The sequence below is a fragment of the Erigeron canadensis genome, unplaced genomic scaffold (assembly GCF_010389155.1).
Source record: "Erigeron canadensis isolate Cc75 unplaced genomic scaffold, C_canadensis_v1 Conyza_canadensis_unscaffolded:125, whole genome shotgun sequence".
NCBI classification, from domain to species: domain Eukaryota; kingdom Viridiplantae; phylum Streptophyta; class Magnoliopsida; order Asterales; family Asteraceae; genus Erigeron; species Erigeron canadensis.
The window spans coordinates 50,902-62,936 of NW_025215521.1; the positions used below are offsets into that span (position 1 = coordinate 50,902).

At 31.4% G+C, this 12,035-nt stretch overlaps 1 protein-coding gene across 2 annotated transcripts; it reads left to right on the top strand.

Annotated features, from left to right (window-relative positions):
- The first annotated feature begins 2,691 nt into the window (after nucleotides 1-2,691).
- Nucleotides 2,692-8,259, top strand: LOC122584220 (phosphatidate cytidylyltransferase 1-like). 2 transcript variants are annotated; one of them, XM_043756438.1, is made up of 12 exons: nucleotides 2,692-2,782; nucleotides 3,462-3,575; nucleotides 4,295-4,548; nucleotides 4,756-4,907; nucleotides 5,027-5,168; nucleotides 5,431-5,587; nucleotides 5,879-5,926; nucleotides 6,015-6,101; nucleotides 6,209-6,337; nucleotides 6,421-6,477; nucleotides 7,706-7,789; nucleotides 7,885-8,259. In XM_043756438.1, exons 2-12 carry the CDS (start codon nucleotides 3,501-3,503, stop codon nucleotides 7,972-7,974), a joined length of 1,275 nt encoding a protein of 424 aa, XP_043612373.1. In that variant the 5' UTR covers nucleotides 2,692-2,782; nucleotides 3,462-3,500; the 3' UTR covers nucleotides 7,975-8,259. The 2 variants fall into 2 exon arrangements, with proteins under 2 accessions (XP_043612373.1, XP_043612371.1); XM_043756436.1 differs by lacking the exon at nucleotides 2,692-2,782 and adding an exon at nucleotides 2,874-3,037.
- The last annotated feature ends 3,776 nt before the right edge of the window (nucleotides 8,260-12,035 follow it).

The following is a 12,035-nucleotide window of genomic DNA, read 5'->3' on the forward strand; positions in this document are numbered from 1 at the left end:
TTTAAAAATTCGTCGAAAGTATATCGAATGACATCTCTAATGAAAGAACATGGAATTTTAAGAACAACCATATAGTTTTTATAATATATCGATGTACGGTTTTTAAGATAAAAGATTGAATGAATTAGAAGAACAAAATGTTTTATGGAAGAGAGAGGAAGTTGAAAGTTGTAGGATGTATGATACATCATGCATTATTATGTATACATTGTTGAATGTTGAAAAGTTGAAAGTTGAAAAGTGGATTTGCTTTATAATATAGTATAGATATAGATAATAAAAAAAAATAAAGAAAAATTATCTTTTATACGTATTATTAAAAAAAATGTGATGTGATAATCTACATAGCATTTTTTTTAAAAAGTCATATATAGTTTTAAATTGTTTTCAAAAAGAATAACTCAATAAATTCTTATTTAGAACTTCTACTCTTTATTTGAAACAAATAATAATTCTTTTTCAAATAATATTATATGAAATGCTTTTTAATTTTTTGTTAATGCAATATATATTTTATTTGTAAGTTATTGTGTTAATCGATTTATCATCTCTTTAATAATTAATAATATGACGATGGTCGTGACGGTTACGGTAAATGCGACACTTTAAAGACTGTTGGGGGTAAATGCGTCATTGAGTGATGTAGATATAATTGATATAATAAAAATATTTTAAAAGATTAAAGATTAATAGTGCAATTTAATTATTAATGTTAATATAAATAATATGTCAATAAAAAAGAAAGATATTTTTTTTAATCGCATATATTTCAAATTAAAAGTTTTAGCTAAAAATGTTCAGGTTGAATCAAATTCATTAACTAGACGGTGAGTATGCTGCTTTTTGGTGCGGTTTTTAGTTAAAACCAAACACCAAATCATTATTGTGGGTTTTTAAAATTTCAAACCATTTGTAAATAGTTTATAGCGGTTTGGTTTTTCGGATTGGTTTTTTGTTTTTTGTGGTTTTTGTGGTTTACGGTTTGATTTTGCTCACCCTTATATGTGATATTGGAGTTTGGAGAAGCACCACCAAAAAGGGTAAATACCGTTGATAATGAACAAGTCTACTTTGTTGATTTTGAGAGGTTTTAGGTAAAATAGAACAAATATTAAAGTAAAACATATAAAACAATAGGTTATTATTTACTGAAAATCAATGTGCATCATGAAAATCATCGTGTATCAATTGTTTCGTAAATCTTCGTGCAATAATTTAACCATGATCTAAGGGTCAAGTTCTTGTCCCATTTGTTTTACTTTAATACTTGTTTTACAATACCCAACTTTTATATATATATATACACGTATGAAAGGCAAGGGTACATTACCTTGAGCAATACGAAAGTAAATGGACTGACCCATTATATACGTATGAAAGGCTAGGGTATAGTATATTGATATATATATATATATACTAGGTCTTTTACCCACACGATGTGCGGATATTTTAAAATGTTGTTTTAGTTATATGAATATTTATAATTACTTTTAACAACTATACATTATTTAGGTATGTACATATAAATCTATATTATCATTAAATGGAAATTTTTACATTTATTGAAATAGATAAATTCAAAATATAACTCTTATTATTTATGAAAATCATTTATATAAAAACATACATTATTAAATATTCATATTAACTATCACATATTATACTTCATGCAATACTAATGAACATAAAATGAAGTTAAATGTAAATGTAATCTAAAATCATAACGATCTCTTATTTTTTGCAAAGTGATATGTGACTTATTAGAATTTCATCACACTCTTTCAAAGAAAATAGTTTCATGAAACTTACTTCATCAAATAATAAAATTCGTAAAAGTTGAAAAACTTTAATTAAATATAGTTAGAAACCAAATTCAAATTATAATTAGATTTTAAAGAACAAACATATGATTCAAATTACGTTGAATTCACCTGTAATTGATAATAGTTTTTATAAAACATAAATTCACTACCACGAAAAGGATAAAAAACTATATTACAATGTGATATATAATATTGGGTATATTGGATAGTAAAATTAAGAAATAAATAATTTGAAAACCAAATATATATTTTCTAATTTAAAAATAGATTTTAAATTCATACGGATATAGAATGTGATTTTTACTTTTAATTTTTAAAGATTTTGTTTATATATAGATTTTATTTAATAGTTTTAGATAATATAATTTTGTAGATTTATATATTGTAAAAAAATATAGAGATGCCACATAGGATAAAGACTTATGTGGCAATTTTTAAAAATAGTTTTAAGTTGTATAAGGCTTTAAAATGTTAGGATAACTACTGTTTTAATATTTATATAGATATATTAAAATTTGATTTAAATTTTAGTGATATTAATATATAATGCGGTTCAGTTTGGTTTTTTTGGTTTTTTATATGTAACCAAAATCCGAACCACTAATTTGGTTCTCCTAAATATAAGAACCATAAATTTGGTTTCATTATGAGGCGGTTATGTGGTTGGTTTTTTCGATCTTTTTTGTTTTATAATTTGGTTTTGCTCATCCTTTTACTAGTCTATAAATTTTTTTATTATTATTATTTTTTAATTTTAACTAAACAAAATTGAGTTAAATTTTTCAAAAGAAAAACCTATTTTTGTTCCAAACTTTTTTTATTTTTGGATTAAAAATAGGTTTTGATAGTTAAGTTAAACACTTTGGATCGATTGTTTTGTTAAGTTGAAGAGAGAGAGGAAGGTGGTCAAGTTATGTGTGCGTTCTCTAAATTATAAAGCCATGGCCGGAAAATAACACGTGGGTGCAGCGCATTACTGCTTATTTTATAATATAGTATTATGATGATGATTTATTTATTTATGTTAAAAAGATTATCAATTTATTATTATGTATGTCTGGGGGGATATATATATAGATATATAGAGAGAGAGAGGCATGTGTGGTGTTCAGAGTTTCTGTGTGTGCAAAGTGTTTGTGTGGGGGTTGAAGATTTAATTTGATTTGGGCTTCCAGATTTGACTGCCCTTGCTTTGCCCTCACCTTGGTTTGTTGGTTGGTTCCTTTCCCTCCCTGGCTGGCTGGCTATCTATCTATCTCCGTTTGATTATATATATATTAATATTAATTGTGGTTTCCTATTCTATTCTAATCGGATTTTCATTTGAATAACGTCCTATTCATTCATCCATGTAAATAAAATTATGTAAATTGAAATTTTGTTTTGGCTATTATTAACAGATACTATATAGTAGTAGTTTACTGATTGATACTTAACTGTATATATTACTGTATCCTGCTACGGCTCATATCTTAGTCTGAAAGAAAGAAGTTGATCAAAATGTATATATGATTATTGAGAGTTTGGTGTTGTAAGGAACACTTTTTTGTTTTCGTTAAAACTCGAAACCCCTCTTAAATACTAGTGTTGTATCGACTCTTATATACACATTGATCTTAAATGGAGTCTGTTGTTTAGGCTTGTTGTTGATAAACTACACATTGTATTGGCGGGACCATGATAAAGGAGAATGGTAACAGTGTTCAACTTACCCATGCTGGAAGAATTCGACGTCGTAAGGGTTCAAATGAGGTAACATCTAACTATAATAGACTAATGATAGCATTTACATTTTCATGCTCTTTTTATATACTAGACCCTTAATCTTCTATCAATGTCGACGGCTTGAGGAGAAGGGGTAGAACAAAACTTAGATGGGATAATAGATTTAAGTCTGACCTGAGTAAGCTTTGCTTGTCCCAGGACATGACCCCTGACAGAGATAACTGAGAGTACTAGAATTAGAATAGATGCGTATAGACTACAGGTAGTCTTCTACTCTGAGGGTTAGAAGCCTTTATGCCTATACGCGACCTATACTTTAGAGTACTTATTTGTTTCCCTTTTTAGATTTAGAGTTACAAACACTCTTTTAGGATTGGGTATTGTCGTTGCTGTTGTACTCTGAATCCCTCCATGTTGAAAGTTGTAGCTAATGTCTTTGAAATTCATACAAAACCTATGTACATGGAAACAGAAAACATACTCTTTGCAAAGTGCAAGGGAGAGACTGTGATATGGTCTTCTTATCCTATTTGTAAGGTGCTACTTGTTTCTCTAACTCTATTGTTAGCTCTCGCCACATAAAAATACAATATCTGAAAATTGTTAAAATCAAGGTTGATCATCTCTTTATTCTATGTACAATTGAGATCATAGTTTGGTTTTGACTGCTTGACATATGTAAATGGTTCTACTGTCAAAATAGGTGATGTTTTAGTTACTTGAGCTTTTCATTTGTTATTTATCAGGTTCCAGCAGATGCAGGACAAACAAATGGAAAACATTTGCTGGTAAATGATCAAAATAAATATAGGTCAATGCTAATACGTGCTTATTCTAGTTTTTGGATGATTGGCGGATTCATATTTGTTGTCTACATGGGGCATCTCTATATATGGGCCATGGTTGTCATTATACAAATTTTCATGGCAAAAGAGCTGTTTGGTCTACTTAGAAAAGCAAATGAAGACAAACAACTCCCTGGATTTAGGCATTTAAATTGGTAAGAAATGTTATTCTACCATAGTAGGCTGATGACTGAGGTGTTCTTGACTCGAGATTGTTTGCTCCTTATATCTATACCAACATTTCTATTAAACAAATTGGACGCAACTGCTCTAATAAATACATTTACTTGCTCTGTTACACAACACATTGTTTACTCGCTGGGGGGAAGTATTTTGATGTTGTTTGTATGTGTCCATTTCAGGCATTTCTTCTTCACAGCAATGCTATTTGTATATGGCCGCATTCTTAGTCAGAGACTTGTCAATACTGTCACAACAGACAAGTTTCTGTATAAAATTGTTGGAAACCTTATCAAATATCATATGGTGACCTGTTATTTCTTGTATATAGCAGGTTGGTGAATTTCTATATTTATCATCTTTAAAACTTGACAAAAAAGTAGTCTGAACTTTGGGCACCATATGGGTAATGATTCAACATTTCAACTCTATGTCTGTATTCTGTTGATTTAGGTTTTGTGTGGTTCATTCTATCACTAAAGAAGAAGATGTACAAGTATCAGTTTGGCCAATACGCATGGACACATATGATTCTTATTGTGGTTTTCATGCAATCCTCTTTCACAGTAGCCAATATATTTGAAGGGATTTTCTGGTAATATAACTAGCGGTTTCCCTTATGCTCCTTAGATTAATCTAACAAAAAAATGTTCTACGCTTAGCAACTCTAGTGTTGTTTAACTATTTCTTGCTCAAATTAATTGTTCCAGATATACTCTTATAATAGTACTAGGTTGGCTTAAGTTCCTTATAGAAACTCAAATGGTATCACAATAGTATTGAGGTATCTATGGATATTGCTGTTTGTAAATCCTCTTTTATTTTTCTAAAAAAGATTGAATGCTATTGTAATGCAGGTTCCTTCTTCCTGCATCACTGATCGTCATCAATGATATTGCTGCCTATTTCTTTGGCTTCTTTTTTGGAAAAACACCATTGATCAAGTTATCCCCAAAGAAGACATGGGAGGGGTTTATCGGAGCATCAGTTACAACAATTATATCAGCCTTCATGGTGAGTAGACTCTTATTTGAACTTGCGACATCCACCTTAAAGTGGTCTTTTGGATAAATTGACTTTTAGACATTCTTGGAAATATAGAAAGTTATTCAATTACATATAACTGTAAGTTCTTATAGACTCAATTTATGCTTATGTTAATTAATAACAGATAAACAAATTCAGCAAAATTTTTGTATTTTCCAACTGATTCCAACCATATACATTTACTATATCGTTTTGCCCTGAAATATGATATGATGACAACATTTTGGTAACGAGTATTGTGCTCTGGGTCATCTGCAGCTTGCTAATATTATGGGTCAATTTCAATGGTTAACATGCCCCAGAAAGGTTCTCCATCGTCTTTAAAGATCATCTTTCTATTAAGAAATATATCTGTTTTTTCTTAGTGACATTAACTTTGTTAATTGTGGTGCAGGACCTATCAACTGGTTGGCTTCAATGCGACCCTGGCTCGCTGTTTACGCCAGAGAATTTTACCTTACCCGGATGGCTTCCTGAATGGGTAACTTGAATAGTTGTCAGTTCTCATATAGCTTAATGCACATGTTGTTAAGTATCAAATTGCCATGTGTATTTAAGTTTAAAGTGTTTGTGCTTTTCCCTTTACAGTTTCTATGGACAGAGATGGAAATCATGCCTGTGCAATGGCACGCATTGGGTCTTGGACTTTTTGCTTCCATAATTGCACCATTTGGTGGCTTCTTTGCTAGTGGTTTTAAAAGAGCTTTCAAGATCAAGGTGCTCAATGTTCATTTCCTTAGCTTTGTCATTCATGCCACATTTATATGTGTTCTCAATATATTGTTTTTTGTTTGCTATAGGATTTTGGGGACAGTATCCCTGGGCATGGTGGAATGACAGACAGAATGGACTGTCAGGTGAGTGGGCTATTTATACTATCTATCCGGTGAAAGTGTGCATCATTTCCTTTGTTGACAGTATACATACAAAGTTTTTTGACTTGGGACTATAATGGTCGTACCTGTCTTTCTTCGTTTGATGGCATGAAACACATATGACCAATAACTGAATGTAGGGATGGTTTTCGGGTACGGAACCGTACCGAACCCAAATCGATTAATACCAAAACCGAAAGCAATCCCAATTAAGAACCAAATACCGTACCTATTATATGGGTACAGGACCGGTCTTGGTTTGTCGGTTTTGTACCGATCAAGGCCGACTTATTACAATTTCTAAGTTTAATCGATTGTTCTACCACTTTGATGCACAATGAAATGGATAGTACCATAAAAAAAATTCAAACGATGCAAATTTTTGGGTTTTACGTATTCTGAGCAGCGTTCAATACAACAAAAGATTGATGGAAAAAACATTAATTTCTTTGTTCTTATATTTACCTTCTGGACTAAAATAAGAGTATATTATTCAATTGGTTTTGCTTTTTTTTTAGAACGGAAAATATGATTTATTTAAACGAAATCGACTAGCAAGATGCTAGTGATTTTAAGAGAGTACAGTTACAATGAGAAATAACAAGATTTTGTAGTTTGATACGCTAATTAACTTCACATATGAATGCTATATTTAAATAAATGAATGCAATAATGAGGAGCGGAAAATTTAACAGTTAACACATAATTCACGAGTGCGTCAAATCAATAAATAGTATTATATGTCATGTAGCGGTATGCTTTTAAAGAGATGTAGTAGTATATAAATATATAAATAAATAAAACTAGTACAGGTAAGAAAATTTAGATGCTTTCAAAGCAAATCGGTATTCATATTCAGTTTCCCCATACCGGACCGAATGGTACCGATACCGAACTTGTTCCAAATCAAGAACCAAAACCGAATCCCCATTGCTATCGATTTTTGGTACCGGTTCGGTTTTGCTATTTCGCTCATCCCTAATTGAATGTATGTAAAAGTAATCTGTTACCCCGTATTTGGCTTATTGAAAAGTTTGTCTACTTGCATCATACATGATTGAATCCATATATGAACTCCATGGCGTTAGTATCACCTTCCGTGAAAATTTGTAAATTTGTCAATGGGGCATCTTTGTTTTGATAAATGAACAGATGTTCAATTTTTAATGTGTAGCTTCTTTCCAGCATTTATTTGTTTCGACTTTTGCAGATGGTGATGGCTGTTTTTGCATACATCTACCATCAGTCGTTTATTGTAGCTCAAAGTGTATCAGTTGGGATGATTTTCGACCAGGTACGCTAAAGCCACTGCTTTAGTTATTTTTTAGGAAACTGATACTCCGTAGAGAAAAGAAGTTCAAATGTTGATATTGTGTTGGAATATTTTAGATTGTAATGAATCTCTCTTACGAGGAGCAACGTGCACTGTACACAAACCTTGGACAAATCATCCAGGATAGGCAATTTGGTGAATCTTGAAGATTACATATACAACTATTATACAGGTTGTTCACCTAATGTCAATTGTATAATGATGAATTGAATTTTATCATGTTTGGTTTAGAGAGAGTTGCTTAGCGGTTGTATAGTGGTTTCATTAAGATAGGAGTAAAATTTCTCAATTGTTGCTCTTGTTCCTCGACCCGTCTCTCTATAAGTTGTAGATGGCATAAAACACGAATGTAGTGATCATTTCGCATGATCAGTTGGATTGTAGAAGCATGATATGTATTGGAGATATGGTGAGCTTTGTTTTTGGCCAAATCATTTGGAAGACAGAAGCTCTAATTTCAGTTGGTTGGCATTACTTTGTACTTTAGAGAATGTTTGGATTAGTATTCTGGTACTCGTGTTATCTAAAACAGCACTAGTACGTCTATCTTCTAGTATTCATTTGGCATGGGTGATGAATGTCTTGATACTAAATTAAGCTAGTAGTCGTGTGTGACATCTGCATACATTCGTGTCTCATAGGGGGTTCGGATGACCAGGTTTAGTAGATTATATATCTGCATACATTCAAAGTGGACTGACATATACTCCGTATTATTAGCTAGTTTGAAAAGTGAAATATAATTAGTTATTATGGGGTATTTATGTGGTAATTATCTTTTCATAAGGTTATAACTTATAAGTAATTTTCAGAAACTTGATTCAAGTGGCTTATGGTTTTACAACTTATATGATCTATCAAAAATTTTGGATGAAGTTTTATTTTAAAACCAAAAACTCAAGCTACTCAAACATTATCAAAAAAGAATATTGATTTTTTTAAACAATATGAAACAATAAATAATTGCATGAGTGGTCCCTGTCGTTATTTTTGCACATTTGGAGCTTTGGTATTTTTTTTTCTTTGAAAACACTCTATATTGCAAAAACAGTCCTCCCATTTGAACTTTTTGCATGTTTGGTCTTTGAAAAAAAAAATAATGATAAATCTTTCTAACCAAATAGCCTAATGATCCTCTTAAAACATTGAGAATGTGACATATGATATTGAAACTATTAGACTTAATTTAGACCCAAAAGTATGAACATAAAAAAAAAAAAAAACGCACACAATTTAGTTAAATTATAGTTAGAAAAATACGGCCGTTTTTCCGACAAAAATTGAAATTATCAAATTTGAAAAATGACAATTGGAATCTTCTTAATATGTTAATATAAGTATATTGTATGAGTTTCACGTTACGAAAAGTTCAAAAGAAGCCTCGGTAAAAATATGTGAAAAATTACAGAATAGGATGGCTCTTGTTTCTGCAAAAGCCGTGCGCAAAGGCCGTCCTCTTGACAAAGGTCGTGCTCTTCAGTTTCGTATGTTTGACACTTTAAACAACTTTCGACCTTTCGTACTAAATACCGAGCTTCTAACAACTGGTAATCAACTTCATTTTAACATAAAACAACTAACACAACATTTCCAAAAGTCTTCATACCATCCGTTGATACAAAACAAGTTTACAAAACTAAACGGGTCATTTACCCAAGTTGCCAACCATCCAAAATCATCAAATCCTTTAAATTTAAAAAGAACATGACTCTAAGCTACTATTTGCAGTAATTTACATAACAAATTTTTACTAAAAACACTTCAAGTGTACCAAGAACCATTAGTCCAAAAGAGGTCACTAAAGGTCCTATCATCAATGCCATTTTACCGCAAATAAGAGATGCTTCAAGCTTTACAGTTTAACTTCAATCTCTATAGTTCTTACTTTGTTTCCACATCCGGGACAACCTATAAAAAGGGTAAACAACTAAAAAGTAAGCAAAAATTAGTGAATAATCTTGCATACGCTTATACACACGAAGAAGGACAAAACACACAAAGGACTATCACATGTAGCCAATGGCATCGTCATACCGTCACTTGCATACTCACCTTTGCGCTAACAACCCATACATGGATCCATATATGCTAAACAATATACTCAAGAGGTTCTTAGGCCTTATACTCAAGAGGTTCTTAGGCCTCATATCAACATCTCATACATATCATATCAATAACTCGAGATTCTTAGGTCCCATATCAACTCAATCAATATCTCATACATATTATATAGCCTCTACTTAGGCTTAACGCCAAATCGATTACCACACACGGAAATCCACCATCATATGGTATTCGACCCGACGCATATATAAAGTTATGCAAGAATACTCACTTCCTTCGTGACAATTAAATCCATGATGACCGTAAGAACACAAATTACAAGCTTTCAATCTAGCAAATCAAATTCAAAACACATATGGGAGTAGTAAATATGAGGTTGTCCCTCATCTAAGCTTAGATGGGGAACACCTCATATATATATATACTAGCATGGTACTCGCGCAATGCGTCGGCGACAATGCGGTGATGACGGGTGGCAACGACGACTAATGGTGGGGACAGTGAGTAGTGTAGGCTATTGAGGTCAATGTAGTTAATATAGTGATTAGTGATGTTATTTTAAGAATTAGAGAACTGACAGTGTACTTTTCATTAAAGATATTTTAGGTATATTAGTAAAAATAATTAAATTAGTAAATAAAAAAGATTTATTTTGAAGAAAAGTAAGGGGTATAATAGTCATATTGCATTCAGTAATTTTAACAATTCTATAAATAGATAAGGTCTCTTTTTAATATGTAGGTATTGATATATATAGTCACCCAATAACAAATAGTAAATGAAGCTAGGGGCCCTCAATTGGCTTCGTCTAAGAGTATGACTTGACAGTTGACACACTCAAAAAGCCAAGGGCAAAAGCATTGAATGATGACAAGAGGAAAAGAGAGAGTTGTAGAGCAATTTCCCTGTCTTTCTTTATTGGCTATTCTTTTTACCTTTTTTTTCTATGGCCCAAGGTATCACAAGACTCTTACTTGATCCTCTTGAAATTATTCATACTTTTCTTGATCATGATGATCGATAGTCTACCGATAAAGTTACATGGGCATCCCACAAAAAATATAGGAGTATCATTTTTTTAAAGAAGGTTCATAATTCTCATAAACAACTACGAGGAGACTCGGGTTAGCTTGTCTCGTTCTTTCCGAATAACCTAAAACAAACTCCAATTACTAATGTTTGAATAAAAATAGTTAGAAATTCAATTTGTAAGGAAAAACATGTGTACCGTGCTCCATGCATGCTGCATCATTTACAAAGCCTTTACCGTACTTATAAGCTAACATACGGCGGTTTAATCGTTACATTGATAGCCATGCACAAAACATGAAACCCAAATCTGATAGAAAGACGACCTTTATTAATTTCTTGAATAATATAGGTACGAGTATAACTTATTCTAATTATCAGACTAGTATATTGAACCCTTAAGTTATAAACCTAATTTGACTAGTTATATATTGTAATTTAATACTCGTACAAGTTTTACTCATAAAAAAGAAACATTATTGCAAGGTTTTTTTTTGAAGAATTCATGAAATACCACATATATGTATATAATAACCACATGTGTTAACTCAAGTGACCACCTGCTTACTATTGACTCTAAACAAAAGAGGGATGTAGATTTGAGGCTTGCTTCAACCGATTCCATGTGGTGGTATTTTGGAAAAATAACCTGATGCACAAAGGCCTGAAGGGGCTATGTGTAGGTACTAATGTGATACACGGGAAGACGGATCGAGTTTCTATCAATCTACCTTCTTTTCTCTCTTTCTCTCTCTCTCTATCTCTATATATATATATATGGGAAAGTGAAGATGGTACTGTTACACCTAAGTTGAGTGAAATCTTTCTCACATGCTAAATTTTTAATCCATAAAAAATGTGAGACAACACTGCATTCATTTTTCCTATATATATATATATGAAACCTTTATTTTAAGAATTCATTTTTTTATAAGAATCGTGAGAACACCTAAATAATATATTGGATCACATATATATGTTGCAGGAGAAATTTTTTCAAAACCTTATATATAGTCGTTTGTTCACATGTAAACAAAAACGTGAACAAATTCATTTTACAAGTTCACAAAAGACTATTTTAAAGGTTTTTTAAAAAACTTTCTTATACAACATA

What these genes read in the sequence shown, in the direction of transcription:
- LOC122584220 (XM_043756438.1), top strand. Translation starts at nt 3,501, where the DNA reads ATGATAAAGGAGAATGGTAACAGTGTTCAACTTACCCATGCTGGAAGA. An exon ending in TTATTTCTTGTATATAGCAG is followed by an intron (nt 4,908 to 5,026) that starts GTTGGTGAATTT and finishes CTGTTGATTTAG; the next exon opens with GTTTTGTGTGGTTCATTCTA. An exon ending in CCGGATGGCTTCCTGAATGG is followed by an intron (nt 6,102 to 6,208) that starts GTAACTTGAATA and finishes TTCCCTTTACAG; the next exon opens with TTTCTATGGACAGAGATGGA.